This window comes from Pleurodeles waltl, chromosome 4_1 (assembly GCF_031143425.1).
Source record: "Pleurodeles waltl isolate 20211129_DDA chromosome 4_1, aPleWal1.hap1.20221129, whole genome shotgun sequence".
In the NCBI taxonomy this organism is placed as follows: Eukaryota; Metazoa; Chordata; class Amphibia; order Caudata; family Salamandridae; genus Pleurodeles; species Pleurodeles waltl.
The window spans coordinates 991,059,684-991,083,639 of NC_090442.1; the positions used below are offsets into that span (position 1 = coordinate 991,059,684).

A 23,956-nucleotide genomic window follows, 5' to 3' on the forward strand; every position below is an offset into this window, starting at 1 on the left:
GTATGCCTCACATTGGTCCTGTGAAAATCAGCCTTTACCCTGCTCCTCATGAGAACAGACCAGCCCGAACTGCCAGGCCAGGTCTTCCCTGGACAATAAACAAGCATCCTGGGACTGGTTTCAGGGTATCACCCCTAATCAGCTAGGCTAGCTTGCATTCAAGTGGCACAGTGAGCAAGGTAAACAGGTTCTGGGCATACCCTTCCCACTTAGGGCAACTTTAGCAACACAAAAGGATGATGGACGGAGTACTGAAATTTTTTAAACACTCACCCTCAGTTACGGATATGGGTTAAATCCATCGTTCTTTTTCTCATCATGCCACCCCAGCTTGGACACAGACATTTGCAAACCGGTCTTGACCCTGCTCCTCATGGGAACAGTCCAACCCGAACTGCAAGGTCAGGTCCTCCCTGGGCCACAAAACAAGCATCTGCAGACCTGTTTCGGGGTATCACCTTTCTTCAGCCAGGCTAGCTTGAATCCAATGGCACAGCGAGCAATGGACCCACATCTGGGAATACCCTTCCCTTTTAGGGCTACTTTAGCAACACAAAAGGATGATGGGATATCCATATACATAACCTTATTTTGGATTACTACTTCTGGTATGAGCACACACATACACAATATTTATCACTAGAGGAGTTTAACAGGGTGTGTAATACTCGCCAGCCACCCTTTTCTAGGCCCACATCTTCTGGTGGTCGGTAACTTCTTTCTCATTGTGTGTACACATAGTTACTGGCCCTATAGGCTATGGCAGGGCAACCACACAACAAAACCTCCATATCCTCTCCCTTAGTGTAAATGGGCAGACATACTATATTAAGTGTAAGAAGACCCTCACCTATAAAGCCACTAAATCATCAGATATCGCCATGCTTCAAGAGACTCTGTTATCAACAATTTAATCCAACAAACTGGAAAGAGATTGGGGAGACAGGGTGATTAGTAGTAGTCTATCCAGTAGGAATGAGCATGTACCTATGACCTCAATTCCATCAACCTCACCAAAGACATGTAGTGTAGCAATTCTGTTTAGGAGGTCACTGCAATATGCGGTACGGACAACCTTGACTGGCACAATAGAGTAGATATGTTTTTGTGAAACTGAAAACTTGGACACAACAATAATAGAGGGATCTCTTTACTTTCTGAACCACAACAGGGCAGTCTTCTTCTCAAACCTTCCAAGATTACTGACAATGTGGATGTACTAAGGTGGTGGTGGGTTGTGACTGGAATCTAGTCTGGGACCTATAAGTAGACAGGTCTAGCTCACCTGACAAAGGTAATGCCACAGACAGAGCAATACTGGAGGACTTATTGCAAGTTTGTGTTAGTGTGACCCATGGCATCTGCTATACCTGACACAGAGAATACACCTTTCTCTTCTAATTATACAGAGTGTGTTCTAGAAATGATGACTACCATCACACATTGACCTTGCTAAGGGACTGCACAGTAGTGAAGGGAGGGATATCAGACCACTCTCCAGTGATTCTGAAAATGGATTTAGGACATGTTCCACCCACCCCTAAAAGATGGTGCTTGAATAAGTCCCGCTACAAGCCACCAGACAACAAGTGAAATCTCCGAACCTACACCGGTACCTAAATGAAAAAGAAAATTCAGGCACTGTCCTTGTGTCTTTTGGGCCGCAGGGAAAGCTGTCTTAAGAGTGCAACTAATGAGAGATTCTGAGCTGATGATAAAGTTGTTGCAGGAAAAGCTTGTGAACTGCAAACTTGAAATCAAAACATTGACTAAGCAATATGCAACAAACCCCAACCTGCGACTCCATTGACAGTTAGAAATATTAAAGTTTGACCTAAACTCTCACTTTACCAGGCAGGCAGAATATGTTTTCCTGCAACTGAAGTGGACACTACAAGCAAGGGAAATTGTTGGGTCGACTGTTGGCAGCGCAGCTCCGACTGGGAGAGGCGCAACAAACCATACCAGTGATCAGAGGACACGGGGACACGCTGACTACTCACCCAGCAGAAAGAGTGGGGTGCTTTACGCAATTCTTAGGGGTTGTATGTAGTACAGATGCGGATTCATAACACGCAATCTGAATGGATGTTTATGGCACAGGTGCACTTACCTACTCTATCTGAAGATGGCAGGCAGCTGCTCGAGGGTGAGACAACAGAGGATGAAATAGCGACAGCAATTTAAATGCAATATAACAAAGCTTTGACCATGGACAGCTTTCCTGCGGGATTTTACAAATTAAACAATCGGATGATAGTGGTGTTTAAGGAAGCAGAAACTGAGGGCGGGCTACGTCCTGAATTTAACACAGCAATCATTAGATTTATCTAATAGATAGACACCACTAGCTACTGCCTAATATCTGTGATAAACACAGATATGAAGATATTAGCCAAGATACTGGTGACTAGACTCTAGAAAGTAATACCGAGCCTCATCCCAAAGTCAGAGGTTGGCTTAGAGTTCGACAAAAAATCACTCTACAATCAAAACAAATGATATGCAATAAGCTCCTTAACGACGCACCATCCCTATTATACCTCCATTAATACAAACAACAAAGTGGAAGACATGGAACATGTAGTAAATATTTATACAGAGCGTGCAACTACACCATAGTACCTACTGCATTAAGGGACTAAGCGGTGCTGAAAGCTCCACTAGAAAATGCTTTAAAAGGTGGTGCACTGCAAATTGTACAAACAACAATATACAAAAACGGACACAGCCAGTGTATCAACGTATAAGAAAGAAGTATTTCTGGTTTAATGTTTCGTGAATAGTTCAAAATAATAAGGTGTTACCACCTAACTGGAGAACATGGATGGTAACCATAGAAAGATATACAAAGAAAACAATATACAAAGAAAGCAAAACGTTCTTATATCCTTGCAGTCACAGCCAGTGCGTAAGCGAGTAATAAATTCAAGATGAATAGCCAACGCGTTTCGCCCAACATCGGGCTTCTTCAGGGCTGTAAACATAACCAAAGAAGATATATGTATTCCATGGTTCAATACAAAGTGAGTGAATAGAAGTAAGAAAGTAAAAGTACCACAACCAGTGGAGAGAAACCGAGATGGAGATAGATTTACAAAGACTCCATCAAGCTAATGGTTAAATAGTGTATACCAATAGAAGTTTGAAGTTAGCCAGCCTGTGCACGACAGGTGCAAGATCATGCATTATCATAATGTGCAACGTATACCAATGCAGAAAGGGCAAAGAAGGGGGAAGTGATTCTGTAGATATATATATATAACAAATTAGCAAATGTCCATATCATAAGGAGATGTGTGATCAAAAAATAAAGTTACCCACAGTTTGAAAAAATAATATATAAGATAGTGCAAGAAGAGGTCTGAAAAGTTCATACCCCAAGGACATTTGTCCGTCGATAATGGCACAATATATATTGGTATGTGAGTTGTCGTGGAATAACTGTCCAAAAAAGTAACTCTGCAACCGTATCTGGAGATTAAGAGATCAAAGATCTCAATTATATAATAAGTAAATGACGAGCAGGTAGACATTCAACAAGTACTGAGAAAAGAAACCAAATAGGGTTCAAAAAAGAAAAAGCTTACCGTCCGTGGAGAAATGGAATATAAAGCGGCAAGTTTAAGAAAGCGGTCTGAGAAACCGCCGAAGCGCACGTTTTTTAACAGCGCTGATCTGAGGTGCCGAAAATTTAAGCGCGATCCAGGAACCGCAAGAGAAAAATGTATCTGGAATTAAAGAGACCAAAAAGTCTCAGTTATACAATGAGTGACTAACGAGCAAGTGGACACTTCGTAATAAGATAAGGAACCAATTAGGGTTTAGAAAAAGGAGAGGGGGGCTTACCGTCCGTAGACGAATAAACTATATAGCAACTAGGTCTGAAACAGCGGTCCGAGAAACCGCCGAGGCGCACGTGTGTTAACGGCGCTGGTCTCAGGTGCTGGCAAATTCAAGCGCAATCCAGGAGCCGCGATGGTAAACAGAAGCACCGGTCCCGAGGCACAAGTTATGTGCCCGGAGACCGGAAGTGATGTTACCGGTCTCCCATGTGTATACAGAAGTGAAAGTTAGAATTCAAGAAAGGGGGACAAAGCGGCTGCCATCTTGAGAGGAACATAATGTAAGGAGTGATTGGACAAAATAGGGCAAAGGGACAAGTGCCGAACATATTCAAAAACAAAAAAAGAGGAACATATCAATATCATTGTGTCCAAGGAATAAAAAGGAATAAATTAATATATCACAGGGAAAAAAGTGACGGAGGAAGGGAAAAATTAAATATAGATAAAAGTGCAGAGTAAAAGGGTAACGAGAAGAGAACCATAGATAAAAATAAAAATTAGAACCATATGGAAAACTTCAAAGAAAGAAAAAGGAGTCTGTAATGAAAACATATCATACAATAGATAAACCATATGAATAAAATATACATGACATATATATGAGAATGTGTATTATATACATAGTACATAAATATACTATACATGAAATGAATACAATGAAGAACCAAAAGTCCAAAATGGTACAGCAAAAAATGTACATGATACAGGTCACAGTGTAGCGAGAAACAATGAAATATAGCAGAGTACATAATAGTCAAACCATAACAGATGTACTAAAAAATGATTAATATATGGACAATGAAGTGGTGGTGTTCAAAGAAAAATAACAAATTATAGAAAATAATGAAATTCATGATCCGTATTATGGCCTCGGTCTACCGCTTGTAAGCAACAGATCCAGGCCGCCTCTTTCTGACGTAAAATCATTTCTCTATCTCCCCCTCTAGGATGGACGGGAACGTGTTCGATGCCGTGGAACCACAATGTTGAGTCATTAGGATGGACTGATGTCATGTGTGTAGCAAAAGGATATGTAGGGTCATGATTTTTTATGGCTCGTAGGTGTTCCTGTATTCTATGTTTCAAGGGGCGTATAGTGCTGCCCACATAGACCTTATTGCAAGCACAGCTCAAAATGTAAACAACAAATTTAGTGTTACAATTAATAAATTGATAAATAGTAAACCTCCTCAAGTTGTGGTAACAGAAATCCTTAATTTTATTGCGGCCAAAAATACAGACATTGCAACCATGACAGGTATAAAAACCCTTCGGTTTTGATGGAAGCCAGGTGGTGGGACAGGTGGATGTAATATAGCTAGGACACAGGTGATCTCTAAGGGTTAGTCCTCTATGGTAAGTGATCTTAGGTTTACTGGATATTATTCCTTTCAATCCCGGAACCTCAGTTAGAAGAGACCAGTGACGTTTGAGAATTTTAAAAATGTCCTGGCTACGGGCCGTGTACCGAGTCACAAAGGCTAAGAAGTTCCTTCCAGTCTGTCTTGTTCCCTGCGTCTTAATTGCCAATGTGTTGCTCTAGGTTGCTAGCAAATGTGCCTTGGAAAGTGAAGGGTGACTTAGATGACAAAGTACTATTATTCTTAAAAGCTAAAAAGGGGTTAAAAATGGATACCTGTTCCGAACACTGGGGATGGTGTGGACAGGCCTGGAATTTCTAGCAAAAATAAAATGGCTGTACTCTGATACCACTGTACAGAATGACTGTGGGGGTCATATAGTGCAGATCTTCACCATACGCAGGGGAACGAGAAAGGTTTGACCTCTCTCTCCCCTTCTATTCTTAATAGCGCTCGAGCGACTCACAGCAGCTATTTGCTAATGTGAACCAATAAGGGGCATAGAGGCAGCAATCGGCCAAACCAAGATTATGCTTTATGCAGACAACATTCTCCTCATGTTTAGCGAGCCAGACAGTTTAATGCTGGATTTAATGTCATTAATCGCAGCTTTCTCTGCCTTTTCTCAGAGTAAAATCAATTGGAACAAAAGCGAACCTCATTCTATCATAAAGTGGCTTCCTAAGGCGCACTCTTGGGGGCATATTTATACTCTTTTGCGCCGAATGTGCATAAAACTTTTTGACGCACAATCGGCGCAAACCTTACACCATATTTATACTATGACGCCCGACCCCGCGAACGTCAAAATTCCTCCGTGTGTGTCATTTTCTGGATGCGGATAACTGCCGTGCATTAATGACATGCAAGGTAGCCTCCCCATCCAAAAATTGACTTTAAGGCCTGTGCGCCTTATGTATACTCCTGCGTCATTTTGACGCACAGGAGGGGGTGGCCCAGCCTGATGTGCGCCGTTTTTTAACGCCTGGGTGAGGGCAGGCGTTAAGGGACCTGTTGGCTCACTTCCATGGTCTCTGACCATGGAAGCGGCCCACAGGTGCCCTTCCCTGCCCACAGGGACACCCCCACCCACCCCTGGAGGACACCCATAGATGGGGGGACCCATCCCAGGTAAGTACAGGTAAGTTGAGGTAAGTATTTTTTTTTATTATTTTTAGTGGCATGGGGGGCCTAACTTGGGCCCCCCTACATGCCACTGTGCCCAATGGCCATGCCCAGGGTACAGGAGTCCCCTGGGCATGGCCATTGGGCAGGGGGGCATGACTCCTGTCTTTGCTAAGACAGGAGTCATTTCCATGGGAGTTGTGTGTCAAAAAATGGCGCAAGTCTGGTTAGAGACAAGATTTTTTACTCTAACGTGACTTGCGCCATTTTTTGACGCACAACCCCCATTTTCCCCTACGCTGACGCTGCCTCTTTAGAGTAATTTTTTTTTTACTGTGACCAGCCTGCAGCGCCGGCTAACGTCAATCCATAAATAAGGCGCCCGCCTGGTGCGTTGGAATGGCGTTAGCCGGCGGTAACTTTTTTGACGCAAACCAGCGCCAGCGCTGGTTTGTGTCAAAAAGTATAAATATGGGCCCAGGTCTTTTTTATTTCACATGGAAAACCTCTGACCTCTGCCTGGACATACTGGTTAAAAAAGGCCTTAATGGCTTGGTAACGGAAAACTTGCAACAATCGATGGCAAAAAAGGAAAACTATTTCCTCAGATGGTCCTTGCTATAACTCTCCCTCTGGAGCAGAATCCATGTGGTAAAAATGGTGCCTGCACCTAGGTTTAATTATGCTTTTCATATATTACCACTTACAGTACCTTAAAGGAGACTCCAGTCTTAAATAAATGCATTACTACCTGGGCAGGCAGGAAGTCCAGGTTCAAACCCACAAAACTGTGTGCAGACACTAGGGTAGGAACACTAATGCTTCCAGACATATATATATATATACTATCTCGCTGACCATATCTTGCAATTGGGGTACTTTCTGACCATCAATGATGAACAGCCTGTCTGAGTGTCTATAGAATGACCTGAGGTGCAAGCACCACCTTGCTTTGGCACACTCTTCAGTGACAGTGACTCGTTATCCAAAACATGCACCCCTACTCTGAAAGTAATGTGGCCTATCTGGAGAGATGCCCACAAACTAATGGGCAAAAATGGATACCTCCTTCACTGATATGTTCAAACGCAGGCCTTAGACTAAGTCACAAAATTATGGATCGGCCACAATGGACATGGAGAAGGATCAATACAATAGGAGCTTTGGAAGACAAAAACATATTTAAGTCTTTCATGGCACTTTGCACAGATATTTCACTGCAGACATCACACCACTGACAATATTGTCAGTTGCTGCACTGTTTACAGAGCAAACTAGGATCTGACCCGGCCGCTCTACCTGAGTCACCCCTTCAAAAGTATATAATGATATGGGGAACTTCCAGAGGTGCATTCACCAACATATACTGGATTCTTATTGATTTGTTACCTTCAAATACCATTTGGGGTAGAGACCATGACATATTGGCTGACTAGACTAAATGTAAAGTATACAGACGAAGGTTGGTCAGACCATCTGAACCATCTTGACAGAACTCTGAGGGAGGACCGGTTAAAGTACTCATACTTTAAAGTGTTACATGACTGCAATTTGTCCCTGTACAAATGGAGGAAGACCTGCATACTGCTACATGACAATTGTTGGAGATCCATGGAACCACAATGTGACTTTCTTCATATTCTGTGGTCCTGCATGAAACTGACTCAGTACTAGGCAACTATATTGCACACATTGCCCAACTCTAGCCTGAATCACTTTACAGAGTTGGCTAAGCAAGCCATTCAACATAATGTCTATGCCACAGATGAAAGTACCTCACATTGGAGGAGGTGGCTATTGAGAGTCCTGATGGTAGCAAAAATGTGTATTCTTAGACATTGACATTTGTCGACCACACCCACACATCATGTATGGTTAACTGAACTTCTTCATCTGGCTACATAAGAGAAGCACACTTACTTAAAAAAGAGGGGGTGCCCATATGTTACTAAGTCTGAAACATATCATGGAACTGTCACTGGAGAGGCAGACTACTAGAGTGAATTCTGGCTGGGAAAGAAATGCAAGGCAGTGAGGTATTTGGTATACATGTCAACATTGGGAATGTCTAAAGTAATTATGTACTTCAATTGTGTTTGCCAGAGGGAAAGTAGGAGGAACATGGCCATTTGGGGAAAGTGACAATCAACAGAGGGATGCTAAGATGGAGGAACAACATTGAAAACTGTCTAGATGTGTATCAATGTAGCAGCATCTCTATGCTTTCATATTATTGCATTTGATAAAATGTATACCTTAGTATCAGCCTGATGATTACTCAGACCTATAGAACTGGATTTTTGTTTAATAAAGATTAAAAAAGACTGACTGGATTAGGAATGGTTCTTCTCTGAGGTAGCATGCTTGGCAAAAAACGGTGAACTGGATTGTAGCCCAGAGTAATTACCAGTGGTTGAAATTAATTTAAGCAAATTATACATCACTCTTTTCACCTTCAAAACCAACATTCTCAGAGAGAACTCTTCAGATATGTATCCAAGCCTGAGGGACAATCAATGGCCTCATATTTGGAACTTGCCACAGTGAAGGATTTCGACGTCTATTTCTGAGGCTAAGGGCCTGATTTATGTTTGGTGGATAGGTTCCTCCATCACAAATATTATGGATGTTACATTTACCTTAGTGCAAGTACACTATATCCTATGGCATGGGTAATAATGCAGATAGGATACCCAGTAACTCTAAGTCAGGCCCTAAATCCTAAGGTAAAATCTTTGATAAGATGACTCTTTTGGTGTACCCAACCACCACTTGGTTGTGGTCAGCCAGAAATCGCATCTACATCATGTGAACTGTTGCTTTTTAACAACATTTTATGTTTTTTGGTGCTTTTAGCCTAAAAACTTTAACAACTCATATATCTGGTTCCACTTGTCCACTTTTAGGGGGTTATTCTAACTTTGGAGGAGTGTTAATCCGTCCCAAAAGTGATGGTAAAGTGACGGATATACCACCAGCCGTATTACGAGTTCCATAGGATATAATGGACTCGTAATACGGCTGGTGGTAAATCCGTCACTTTTCCGTCACTTTTGGGACGGATTAACACCTCCTCCAAAGTTAGAATAACCCCCTTAATGTCTTTTCACAAATTACACTGTTCCCTATTCTTCTTACTTGGTTTGGGAATTTTATTGTGTTGAATTCTTCACAAATTATTGGTACTTTTTTAATTTTGCATGCATTTCTCTAGGGACTGTCTGCTGCGTCTGCCACAGCTATGAGGTGTTAAACAAATACTCCTGCAGAACTCTTTTGTGGCCCACCCCTATTGTGTGTATCAAGCTGGTAGGGATCACACCCTCCCAAATTACTAAAACAATTTCTGACATCAATGCTGTCATTTTCAATCTGTATACCAGGCATGTTCTAAATCAAGGAATAGTAATCTAACAGAAGTGTACCTAATAACCTGTTGAATGTTTCACAAAATTGCTTGTCTTCTGGACTGTTCGGTAAGAGTAGCAGAAATAAACTAATGCTTTTCATATGCACACTCCAGAACGGTACAATGAAGGGTGACCACCTTCCTTCAGGTCATTACCAGCACACTCGGAACCATGGACTTTTGTGTGATATTCTAATGCATTTTATGTGTTGTGCTCTCGTTTTGCTTCCATTGAACTAATAAAACTGCACACCTCAAATGAATGATTTGTAGTGGAAAAGTTCAGGATTAGAGTCAGTGTCCCTGATGATCTGGAGTGAAGTAGTCACCCTACTTCAGGGTGTTTCCCAAATCCATTTGTTGTTGGACATATATAAAATGATCATAGCCTTTGACACCACGTTTTTCCTCTCCCTTGCAGGTTGTTTTAAAGGCATTAGATCCTACATTTGACATTGAAAATCCCTACAGTCCATTTATACAGGGTACGTATTTGTGATTTATGGGTGGGTGTTTTTAATTGAACTGTGACTCCCTTAAAAAGGAAATTTAGGCACATTATATGCTGTTTCATGTTTCATTCGTACGTGCCTATAGAACTTTCAAGTTTGTATCAGTATATGTAAAAAACGTATTTAAGTTCTCACAACCTCGCAGGATAATTTACATAATTTAGAGAGGGAGTGCTAGAAAAAATGCCACCTGCAGTGCCGTTGCAACACTGTCACTGTCAGCTCTGTGGCCGTATTCTTGTCAAAGTTGAAGAAAAGCTGAGGTGCTCAGATGACTGTTGTTTGAGATGGCAGACAGGCTCGCTTCTCGGTCTGAGAGAGGACAATGCAGCAGTTGAGCAGACTGCCGCCACCTTGCGCTCGCACAGCTTTAGTCCCTCAGCACTGACCTGGACTCGGCTGTTTCCGGTGGGGGCCGGCACTTATTTCTGAGGGCGGGCACTTATTTTTGTGAATGAGGCATTCACTGCATGCAAAAGACACATTTGGGAAAGGCGGGAAGAGAAAAACAAAAAAGCGTCACAAGGGAATGGACTAAAAAGAGACGGTTTCAGGATTACGCTGCCTCAGTATTCCGTGTTCGCACATTTAATTGCAGCAGCAGCGTGTTTCAAAGGAGATCTTTGGGGCACCGGACTTTTTAGTTTTTGCAAATCAAGCACCTCCTGGTCTTGCCCCTTGATATGGGAAAGGGGAGTACACACCACAAAATGAATTGTCGACAGACACTTGAATAATCTTCCAATATTACCAACTCAATATGTATTATATCATAGGGTAAACAGATTAACAGCAATTACTTATTAAGAGCAATTGCAAAATGTTAAATTGCAAAATGTTTTCTAGGTCAATACATTAGTGCATAGAACGACCTTTTTACTTATAATTAACGTCATATACGAAATGCTGACATTAAATCCCATCGAAGCACTTAGAATGCTGGCACAGACTACTGCTTTCAGCCTGCATCCTAGGTTCATTGTCAGCAACGTGATGCAAACAGAGACAGTGGGCATTTGTATTTGTGTTAAAATTAGTCCAGGATAGGCGGTTAATACAATTGTTATCCACAATCTGTCAGACATTAACAGTTGTTTATTGCTCTACCCATCATCTCAAGCCCATAAATGCACTATGAGCAATTAAGAGGTTAATGCCCTCTGAACAGCCTAACCCCCTGAGAATGGCGGTAGGGTGACCACCTGGGATTGAGGCAAATTCTGGACAGGACTGTAAAACATTCAGGACAAAGGGTCAAAATTCAGGACAAAAATTCAGGACAAAGGGTCAAAATTCAGGACAAAAATTCAAGAACAAACGTCAGTTTTACAGACACACGCAAGAGAGGCCATGCCTCACTATGTTGTCAGTGCATTTATTTACTCTTTTTTAACATAGCACTATTTATTCACTGTGGTCTTTTTGTGATTGCCTCCTGGTATGCTACATTCAGGTGTCACATTACGTCCTTGTTCAGTAGTAAATTAATGCACTTCAGTACTGCGGCAAGGCCATCACCCCTACCCAAATCTACCCGATCTTTCTTAAAGAGAAAGTAACAGCAAAATTTTGATTATGTTTCTGAACATTTTAAAACCCCTGGCAAACAGTATGGGAAACATTAAGGTAATTAACCTTATGCTAATTTAAACAAATTGAACAAAAACATCTGGCTTACCCCAACCGCCCATGGACTTTCAACCTAATTTTTTTTTAAAGAGGCTGGGCAGATGGTGTGGACGACAGTCTCACACCTGGGGCCGTATTTATACTCTGGTTGCGCCGAATTTGCGTCGTTTTTTTCGACGCAAATTCGACGCTAAACTAACGCCAACTAACGCCATATTTATACTATGGCGTTAGACGCTTCGGGCGCCAAAGTGCCCGGAGTGTGCGTCATTTTTTAGCGTGAACCCCTTCCTTGCGTTAATGATATGCAAGGGAGGTGTTCCCGTCTTAAAAAATGACTCCCAGGCCTTTACGTGGTATTTATACTCCCGGGCAAAAATGACGCCCGGGAGTGGGCGTGGCCAAAAACGGCGCATTTGCGCCGCTTTTTAACGCCTGGGTCAGGCATGGCGTTAAGGGACAAGTGGGCTCAAAATGAGACCAGAGTGCCCTCCCCTGCCCCCAGGGACCCCCCCTGCCACCCTTGCCCACCCCAGGAGGACACCCAAGGACGGAGGGACCCATCCCATGGACATTAAGGTAAGTTCAGGTAAGTATTTTTTTTTTTTTTTTGTGGCATAGGGGGGCCTGATTTGTGCCCCCCTACATGCCACTATGCCCAATGACCATGCCCAGGGGACAGAAGTCCCCTGGGCATGGCCATTGGGCAAGGGGGCATGACTCCTATCTTTACAATGATAGGAGTCATGTTGATGGGGGATGGGCATCGTTAAAAAATGGCGCAAGTCGGGTTAAGACGATTTTTTCGACGCAATCTGACTTGCCCCATTTTAAGACGCCCATACGCCATTTTCCCCCTACGCCGGCGCTGTCTGGTGTACGTGGTTTTTTTCCACGCACACCAGGCAGCGCCGGTCTGGTAGCGCCGGCTAACGCCATTCAATAAATACGGCGCCCGCATGGCGCTTCAGAATGGCGTTAGACGGCGCTAAATTTTTTGACGCTAAACTGCGTTAGCGCAGTTTTGCGCCAAAAAGTATAAATATGGCCCCTAATGTCAGGATGACAGGCACCCATAACTTGTCTGTAGTCTCACTGCACTAGAGTGTATGTCTGGGACTCTACATTTATCACAGAAATGGGAGCCTGTACTACAAATCAAAGATAATAAAAGAGGAGGATGAAATTGAGATCAAATGGGAGACCCTCAGCAAGTAATTCAAAGCATTGTTGCTAATAACTGGATAAATAAAGAAGAGAAGAACAAGGTGGGACAATTCCTAAAATCAGACAAGATAGGTCCACCAAGACTATTCAAAGGTATTGGGTACCTGTCTGCACACAGGAGCGAAACAGAAGAGGCACTGTCAAGTGGTCGAACAAGCAACACCCATCCACCTTGGCAAACTCTTCTGGTGCAATGGTCCGCGGTTAGTGCTTGTGAAGGATGAGCAGGGGGCAGACCCCTTGCAAGGTTGTGCAAGGCAATTGCCTGCTTTGTCCATGTCTTTAAATGGTTTTGAAATTGAGCAAAAGCCAAACTAGAGATCTGGGTTATCCTTAAATTTCAAGTACACATAGAATCTTCAAAATATTTGGGATGTAAATTTTACAAACAAAATGTACAAATTTTAAAATGTAATTAGTGTTTCTTAAACATATCGCACTGTTTTCCCCTTTATATACAATTACATCTCAGATTGAACTAGGAACCAGTTACCTTTTGATATCTAGTGATTAAGATCTACCATTCTTACACTGATTTCCAGGATGAAAATCTCGGCAGAGCGAATGGCCCCTCCAAGCCCAGTTTGCTTTTTGGTCTTCTCTTCTGCTTTCTTTAGTGGGCCATGTGGCACTAGCGAAGATGGTGTGCTACCCCAATGATAGTATTATTTTTCAAACCTTCCCCTGCTCGTCCTTCATTCCTTCTTCAGACAGGCCACACATCTGATTTGGTTGCTGCGGTGCCATCGGGTAGCTCTTTCCACTCTAAAGTTACCTGTGACTGCGGGTGGATTAGGTCTTCTGGACTTAGAATGCTATTATTCAGCTGCACAGGTCCAATGGGTGGCTCGCTGGCTTTCTGCCCACCTCCCTGCATTAGATGGGGTTTACCAGTAAATACTTTTAAGGAAGGCTTAATACCCTGCTCATTGTTTCCTACTGACCATTCCATGGATCACCATCTGGGGTTATCATGCACAGCTTTCTCTTGCCCTGCCAGAACCTGTAAACTCACTGACCCGAAGGAACCCTATGCTCCTGCACTACCTTTGCTAAGCCTTCCCACCTGCACACTGCACTGGTCGCCACTGTACTCTACACCACTCTGCTCTGTACTAGTGCATTCTGCACCAATACACTCTATTCTACTGCACTCTATGCCACTCTACCCTGCCCAATGCCACTCTATGCAACTGCACTCTACACCAGTGCACTCTAAACAACTGCACTGTGTGCCACTGCCCTTTACTCTGAACCACTGTACTCTATGCCACTGTTCTCTGTACCACTCTACACCACTGCACTGACACTCTACTCTGCAACTCTGCACTCTACACCACTCTAATCTATGCCACTGAACGCTAGGCACTATACTCTACAATACTCCTCTCTGCACCACTCTACACCACTGCACTCTATGCCACATGAGTCTACTCTGCACTCTGACACTGCACCACTCTGCATTACTGCAGTCTCTGCTACTCCTCTGCACTCTATGTAACTCTACCCCATGCCACCCTATGCCACTGCACTCTGCGCCAATGTACTCTAAACAACACCACTGTACTCCACTGCCCTCTACTCTGTACCACTGTACTCTACGCCACTCTGTGCCACTCTACATCACTGCACTGACACTCTACTCTACAGCATTGCACTCTCCACCACTGTACTATACACCAATCTACTATGTACTACTGCATTCTATGCCACTGCACTCTATGCCACTCTACTCTGCATCACTCCACTCTACAGCACTATACTCTACTCTGCACCACTCTACACTTCGCCACTGCACTCCCTGCAACGCAAGTCTACTCTGCAATCTATGCCACTGTACCACTCTACACTACTGCTCTCTCTGCCACTCTATTGTATGCCACTCTACTCCACTGCACTCTACTCTGTCCCACGCCACTCCATGCCACTGCACTCTAAACCACTCCACTCCACGCTAACGCACTCTAAACAACTGCACTGTACCCCACTGCACTGTACTTTGCACCACTGGGCTCTACGCCACTGCTCCTATGCCACTCTACTCCACTCCACACAACTATGCCACTAACCTTAAGCCATGCTCAACAGCAGCTACTCTGGTGTATAACATGGCTAATGGCTAAAACACACTAGCAAAGACAATAACTCTTTCGAAGACGAGACCTGTTGGCTTTGCCAATGTATGTTAGTACTATGAGGTACAGAGGTCGCTGAAAGAACTGTGAAAAATACAATTACATCATAATAAAAGCTGCTACAAAATGCGCAAATACATTTCGGTTAAATAAAAAAAAGCGCTTCTCAAATACAGATTTGAATAATATACAGTTTATACCTAGTACTAAAAAATGTTATAACACTCCATTAAAACCACACACTCCACAGCTCACCTTGGAACACCATTACAATACCTCTCTAAAAGAAATATCTTTGCCACCAGAAAACTTCAAGTGACTCCTTTTAGCAAAGTCAATGCAGGTTTTCAAGCTCCTTTGTATTTGCAGATTTACCAGTTACCCACATTTGCATGTCTTTAGGTAAGGAGACACCCTAGCAAGAGGGTCGGATTCTTATCTGTCTGTCCCTCCCTCCCTCACAGCACACGAGACTCCCTGCCTTTGAAACCTGCTGGGGAAACTAATCGGCCCATAATTTCGCTCTACCTTCCCTTGTCCATTTAGTGAAAGGCTAAAATTACGGACAAATGCCGTCCGTTAAGCCTTTCATCACGGACAACGGACGGCAGGGCGAAATTACGGACAGTCCGTGAAATTTACGGGCGGGTGGTCACCCTAAATGCCAGTGATTTTTAATTATCTGCAATTATCCAGAAAGTGCTGAGGGAAAGGGAAAGCAAGGTCTATTATTTTCTAATATTTTCAATTCGCTGAAATGTTTTAAGGCAGTCCCTTCGTATAAGTCCTCTAAGAATTAAAGTGGGGGTGGTCAAGGTGAGAGAAAGTTGCAAATACATTCTGATGGAGGTGAGAGGCTTCATCAAAAACAAAACATGTTGCCCATCTTTTGTTTACTATAATTTAGGAAAATAGATAGTTAAGAGAATCTCCTGGCAAGGTCGTTGACCTGATATATATTCCACAATTCAAATTCCCCAGATAGGAGGCTTATAATGGGTTGAGTTGTTTACTTGTTTTGTCCTGTATTGCAAGATAGTTTCTTTAACATTTGGTATCTCATGGTTGAATGAATTGGGGGATAGTTCTACCCCCCTCAGTGGCCATACACCCCACCTTATTTTGACTCCTGAGTTGGTTGACAATATTCAGTTTATCCACTGTCTCCTTTGAGCAGGTCATGCCAGTATCTTTTTGACATTCTCTGCACCTACTTACTGGCCTAGCCTCCTCTAAGGACCTCTGAATTATATCCCGTCCTTTTCTCTTGTTAGCCCCTTTTCTCTGAATTCAGACACTGCTTTATTTTATTTCACCAGGATTTCCAAATCCATTAATGAATCTGTTAAACCGAAGGTGTTCCCGCAATACAGCAAAATTATTTCAGTTTGTCTCTCTTGCAAGTTTACTTGCTAAACTAGTGTGATATTCAAGCTATGAATGCCTGGACATACAGATACACACAGTCAAATTTCCCTAGAATGTGTAAGGACTTTATGCTTCTAGTAGCTCATCTAGCTCGAAACTGATTTTATCATCATCTAGAGTTTAAAATTAAATTATTAATAACTATACAATCCTACTCACAATCTGCTGGTATTCTCTCAAGTAGCCCTTCAAAACTTGTTTCAGGATTTCCCAATGCAGACTCGAGGGCAATTTTAAACTGCCATTTCGACCTGGTAAAATAAATCTTTTGATAGACCTAAACCTTTCTTTTTTAACTCATATAAGTCACCCATACTGTACTGTCGCATAGACTCTCATTATTCTAATGAGACTACTGGATTTGGGCGGCAGAATCACTTGCACTGTGGGGGACTGAGTCTGAACCCACTACAGGTGATGCCTGTCGGCTTAATCTGGGTTTTGCTCCGGCTAGGTAGCAGTGTCTCATCTTTACCCAAGAGCAGGGATGATTGGGTAGCTGAGTGCATGACACAATTGACTCATCAGGGAAATCGTGGTCACTCAGATCGCATCTGTTTCTCTCAGTTAAATTAGTCTCACATATACAAGGACGATCAGAGGCAGTATATGTTTCAATAAGATTTTAATGATGCAACTGCATCTTAGATAATAAAGCATGTACTGCAATATCTAGGACGATGAAGCATGGCAGGATTATAATCGTGACAAGGAGAGTGAAGCATAAAAATAACACTACCATATTGTCACTAGAATCATTAAAATAATTCCTACTTAGGCTACGTTAGAGCACAGCATGTTAAACTCTAATTCTGCCCTTCAGGTTCCCTTGGGAAGACATCATCCCTCCTCATACCTGAGCAAGAGGTCTGCAGTCTACATAAGCCGCTGCAGCGAACCGTTCAGCAGTCAGCATACAGTTGTGGTCATCTGGCTGGAATCTCCCTCTAATGTGTATGGGACAGAGAAGTGTTTTTATAATAAAACAGCTGATGTTCTGAGAAAATGTCCCAACGTGAGGACGTGTATGTTTCTTTGAGCACTAGAGAAAAGTGTTACCATGTTCACCAGCAACCTATCTTACTGCAGCCTTGAGAAAAGCACAGAGTGAAAGAAATGTCTTGTTTAACAACGCAGTACTGACCTAGGCAAAGAATAGCTAGATACAGAGAAATAAAACAAGACCGCAAATGTGGCTATTGCTAAAACAATAAACAAAGCTGAATAAACTATATCTAGATTAAATTGCACAGCGGCAGGCCTAGTTCACTAAAATAACGTTTATGAGGCTATAACTAAAATGGCTACACAACACCCTCCCCTTGTTGGTTCAAAGGTGGTTCAAAGCCTAATTGTATATAAAAGCTTCTAAAAGTCAACCTAGGGCATATATATATAAATGTCAATAATGATAAGTTAAAAGACACTTGAGCATGTGTAAAATGGACAATTGAAAATGGTAACTAAGGCGTAAAAAAGCTGAATTTCAAGAGTCAGAGTCATTTTGGAAGTTGCCAATTGAATCCGGTATAATTGAAGTCAGGAAATCTTCCACTTCAGCAGGTGGTAGGAAGTTCATCGCCAAGGAAAACCAAGGTGCATTCGTGTTCCAAAGACTGAGCTCCAGCCAAGGCAGCAGCATTCCGTGGTGTGCCCAACAATGAATTTAGAGCTGCATCCTCCATAAAGGGCAACTCATAAGCAGCGTCCCGTAGCAAACGCACCCTCAACGCGCATGTCTGGTAATGAGCCCTCAGTGAGAACATCAACAGATCAGCGTTCAATGAAAGCAAGCGCTGCGTAGAAAGACAAACTTTCAGTGCATGTTCGAACTAGCACCCGAGGCACCAAAACACAGGCTGCACACAATGCAAAACCGGTCTGAATGACAGAGACCAGTCACACTCTAATTGCTCCAGGAGTGATGCTCCAAAGTACTGCATCATGCGTTCATGACACAGCTGCGCGGGTGGGAGCGCTTTCAGTCCTCCCTGTTGCGGCAGGACAGCCATTGCACAGAAAAAGTAGCAATGGCAAGTTGCCACCTATTATAGCCAAAGTTTTTGGAAATCCCCCGAAAATACTGGAAAATATTGAGTGGATGGCTGATGGTATTAAACCGAATATAGAGGAGAAGGTGTGAATAAAAACAGAACCAACAGCCTTAAAGAAATTTGTGATTCCAGTAGAACTGGATGCATTAAATATTCGTCCCACGAGCTCACCAAAGTGTCTTGGAACGTTAGTACTTAAAAGGGACTGTATCTCTGCTGATGACCTTGTCACCTGAAGGGCAGATGTGATTGCCACATGTTTTTGAAGCAATAAAGCCTTGAGTCTGCTCAACTTGTAGAAATTCCCATTTGAAGTAGCGTTATGGGGAAAAATCTGAGCTACTTCCCACTGTCGTGTAGGAGGAAAAATTATGTTCTCTCAGCATGTAACAATCTTAGAGACCGAAACAACATAATCTATTCTGACTCGCATCCCACAACAGTTTTCACTATTGAGGAGGACATAGCTGCCATTCATTTGAGAGCACTTGGAACGCAGGTCTAATCAAGGGGACAGGATCTCCCTTCAGATAACAAACCAAGTTCGCTGCCGAAGCGTTACACACCCATGCAAGGACAGCTGTTTACAAGCCATCTAATGGCTGACAGAAGTCTTGCATTCACTACCGCTAAGAAATACCTTTTTCATGCCACGGAGGCATTTTTACGAGAAGGGTAGCTCCCACACCTCATGGATGTAACTATCTTCTAGCCTTTCATATTTGTCTACTGGAATGTGTTTTAAGCAGGACGTGAATTGAAGTGTTGAAATAGACAGATTAATGACCCCATGTATTAACCACTCAGCAGATAGTATTTCGGCCACAGTTAAAAGAAACTTTTCAATATTTAACATGACATAAGTTGCCTCTTTCCTAGCCATTAGTTGTTGTTGTTGCATTAAATTAAATGTGAAAAATATGTCCCTTGCGCTAACGTGCTGCCGGGGAACGCGACCTGCCTTCAGTGTTTGTAGTGTCCAACCCAACTGCAAAATGGACCTTAGTTGGCTCTGTCCATGGTGTAAAGAAGACATGTATTTTGTATTATGTCTATTGCAGAAAAAACAATGTTGTTTAAGGTGTATATCTGGTCAGACAGAGTATTAATCCCATTATCTACAACAGATAATGCCTTCTGTAAGTTTTCCTGATCTATTTGCCTTAACCGGACAGCAGCTTCTTGTTGGGAAAGCTTCCACATTTTTATTTCAAACCGGATTTAAAAAGCGTTTTCTTGGACCTAACAGGAAATCTTGTAAGTCAGTGTTATTAGACGGGAGACTGAGGTGTTCTCTAACAACATCTAGTGAGGAATTCTTCAACCACTGCTGGCATAGCATCTCTACACTGTATGTTGTTAATATACCCGCATGTTCGGATGACACATGGTGAGAGTCTGGCCTACTTGTTCTAAAACCCCCGTGGAGTTTATAAAACATTTATGACACCCATTGGTATCTATTGGCCACAATAACCACCCACCAGGACGTGAAAGTGAAGCATTAAATGTACGATTCTGGACCCATTCATCGAGCTGATCTTCAGTTGCATTTATATACTTTTGCCATTTGTAAAATTTTGCAGGGGAAGGAATACTGGGCACATTCAGGGGCATATTTATACTCCGTTTGCGCCGAATTTGCGTCGTTTTTTTTTACGCAAATTCGGCGCAAAACTAACGCCATATTTATACTTTGGCGTTAGACGTGTCTAGCGCCAAAGTATGAGGAAAGACCGTCATTTTTTTGCGTGAACGCCTTCCTTGCGTTAATGAGATGCAAGGTAGGCGTTCCCGTCTAAAAAAATGACTGCGACGCAAAGGCGTCGTATTTATACTCCCGGGCAAAAATCACGCCCGGGAGTAGGCGGGGCAAAAAACCCCGCATTTGCGCCGGATTTTAGCGCCTGGGTCAGGGCAGGCGTTAAGGGACCTGTGGGCTCAAAACGAGCCCACAGCTGCCCTCCCATGCCCCCAGGGACCCCCCCTGCCACCCTTGCCCACCCCAGGAGGACACCCAAGGATGGAGGGACCCATCCCAGGGACATTCAGGTAAGTTCAGGTAAGTATAATTTTTTAATTTTTTTATATATTTTTTTGGAATAGGGGGGCCTGATTTGTGCCCCCCTACATGCCTCAATGCCCAATGACCATGCCCAGGGGACATAAGTCACCTGGGCATGGCCATTGGGCAAGGGGGCATGACTCCTGTCTTTAATAAGACAGGAGTCATGTAAATGGCGTCTGGGCGTCGTTAAAAATGGCGCAAATCGGGTGGAGGCGATTTTTTGGCGTCAACCTGACTTGCACCATTTTAAGACGCCCTAACGCCATTTTCCCCAACGCCGGCGCTGCCTGGTGTACGTGTTTTTTTTCCACGCACACCAGGCAGCGCCGGTCTGTTAGCGCCGGCTAACGCCATTCAATAAATACGGCGCCCGCATGGCGCTTCAGAATGGCGTTAGCCGGCGCAAAACTTTTTGACGCTAAACTGCGTTAGCGCAGTTTAGCGTCAAAAAGTATAAATACGGGCCTCAATTCCTTAATCTTTGCTAAGCCTAAACAAGTTGTCTGTTGTACAGTTTCATTCAAAAATATCAATTAAACAGGTATCAGGCATGCTCTGAATAAAGCTTCCTTTACCCTTATTTTACAATTTCTTGTCCCCCACACGCTTTTTAAGTCGACTTCAACCAATTTTCATAGCCTTCTATAGCCAACCGGGAACCAAAGGAATCCGAATAAATGAATTTCGTATCTGTCAATAATATGTGTAAATTTTCCATCAATGGTAATTTGAAATAATATGACTCAGCATTTTTAACATTGTGCCCAGAAAAATATGCACAGTTTTCAGAATATGTTTTAGAACTCCCTTGTGGTGGAGTTGGACAATGTTCCCATTGTGTGTAATTAAAAATAGTTTTTTGGGGTACTTGCGCTCTGAATGAAATGGTGTCCATAATAATTATAGCAAAATATGTCACCATAATTTTCTTCACTTTCAAATACAGTGAAATACTGCAATTCAGTCATCAAATAATCAACTGTTTTCACATCCCAGTCATCAGAAACAACTCTGGGTATTATTACATAGTTCATTGAAAGTTTAAACACATATGGTATTTCAATGACCTCTGTGGGGCCGTATATATCAAATGTGACTTTATCCCAAACAATCCCATCAGGAATTGGTATAGCCCAAATGTTTACAAAAGACAAGTCTCTGTCGACCTTGTGAGCAGAAAAATTGGGTTTTAGGACATCATCCAACAGTTCAACTGTTGATCTTCCAGGAAGAATATGACCATGTATTAATAGAAAGAATGTTATGACAAAGCCAATCCAAAGGAGGAAAGCTAATACAGTCAAGGAAAGCCACAGATAGTTCCATGGGAAAATAAAGTAATATGTTTTAAGCCAGTTTATCAGCTCACGTGTTTTTGGCAGCTCAGATGTAGAAAAGGCAAATGAGTCAGAGAAAGTATTGTTGATGTCGGCAAAGTATCCAGAAGCAGTTTGTGCAAAAGCTGGAGACGTATTTGTAGGTGGAGAACTGGTAGGAGTCTCCCGCGGTGGTTTACAGTACATGACGCCATCTGCCTGTGTTGAAGTTGTGTCAAATCGATCAGTAATTTCTATGCCATTTGCTGTAACAAATGTTAGTGGAACTAATGCAAGATCATTTTCTACCCTCTCCAAGTTTGGAGAGGTGTCAGTATGGCTGCTCAAAACTTGTAGAGGGACATCTTGAACAGTAGTGAGAGGGATTCGGAAACTACTGGCTGCTCCTCTTGGTTTGCTGTGCAGGATCAGCCACATGGTGTAACTTGACATTGTCGATAGATACAAAATAATTTTCTTTAGCACCAGCCAATGGTGGTAGAATGACAGTTCTGGTACCGTGTATTCCAATGGATTGGGACCGGTGCACAATAAGAAGGACCAAACTCCTTTTTCACAGCAAATATTTAATGTACTAGATCCCCAACTTTTGGAATCCAGCTGGTAGAAGTTATTGGTACATCCTTAATTCTTGCAGAGGCAGCACTGGCAGAAGAGTTGTCGTCACAGAACTGTTGTAATTCCTGCAAGACAGTGACACGTTTATTTATGTCAATAGGTGTTTCTGCCACCTCCACACCAGGACCATCAAGATCTGGAACATACATATCCATTCTGTGGGCTCTGCATATGAGGAGATTCTCCCCTTTCTTTTTTAGGTGTTTGTTGTTTTTTATCCCAGCTTTTCATAGTATCCTCAGGAGCTTGCTTGGTAAAATCTTTATTACATTAAACCTTTAACTGTGGTTTTGTGGGTCTGGCCCCCACACTATCTTGACCAATACTAGAGTGGGTCTCTGTGATAATCTTTGGCAGCTCACGTTCTTGATCCTGTGGAGGAACATCCCGTAGCTGCATTCGTACCTCTAGTGCAACTGCTTCCCCTTTAAGGTTACTTAATATAATTGAGGATACTGTGGCAAAATTGCCCATTATTGCATCCCCAAGTCCAGGGCTGGGGCAGCCCCGTATTAGTCTTGAATTTGTTTCAACACTTCCGTAAATTGGCAAGTGTCGGTGTACAGTGTGCAGTAGTATAGAGCGTTGCAAATTCCGTGCCCCATGTATTGCAGTTATCTATAGTGGGAACATCCCAAATGGCAAGCACATAGTTAATATTCTATGCTTATCCTGAGGTCCTGTATGGAGAAATACTGCTTCCAGTGCATTTATTTTTTTAGCTAACCAAAATGGAATTTCTTTTCATTTGGCGGATACTTTACCCATGATCGAATGTACATTCGCAGGATTAATGACTGGCATTACTGCATGTGGTTGCACCAGGGCTGCACGTGCTTGGGTTGTATTTAATGTTTGCATTACAAACTGTACTAATCGTCTGTATATCGCTGTCAGCTCAGCATATAAGATGGACTTCAACTGCTGTTAGGTTCAGTGCGGTAGGGTGAGGTGTATGAGTGGCCAATAAAGGCCAGGTAGGATCATCATTACTTAGAGGACCTAACCTAACATGTAAAATTGTATGAAGTAGGGCGCCATCAAGCCAATTATTATATTCTTGATAAGATAGAGGTATTTCTAGATATGCATATGCTCTGTATTTTACAGGTATATTTGCAGGTTTATAGTGATGAAATGTATTTGTGATCCCATCAGCTGATAGATATGTGAACCAAGAATAAAAAAATTCTGTTCTATTGGCT

The 23,956-nt window shown here is 42.7% G+C and overlaps 1 protein-coding gene across 2 annotated transcripts in view; it reads left to right on the forward strand.

The window, feature by feature from the left end:
* The window catches only part of LAMB4 (laminin subunit beta 4), a 724,082-nt gene that overhangs the window by 239,150 nt on the left and 460,976 nt on the right, over positions 1-23,956 (forward strand). For both annotated transcript variants that reach the window (XM_069229818.1, XM_069229820.1), the window contains exon 7: positions 10,165-10,228. In XM_069229818.1, coding sequence (XP_069085919.1) covers positions 10,165-10,228 — 64 coding nt within the window. The remainder of the gene's footprint in view (positions 1-10,164; positions 10,229-23,956) is intronic.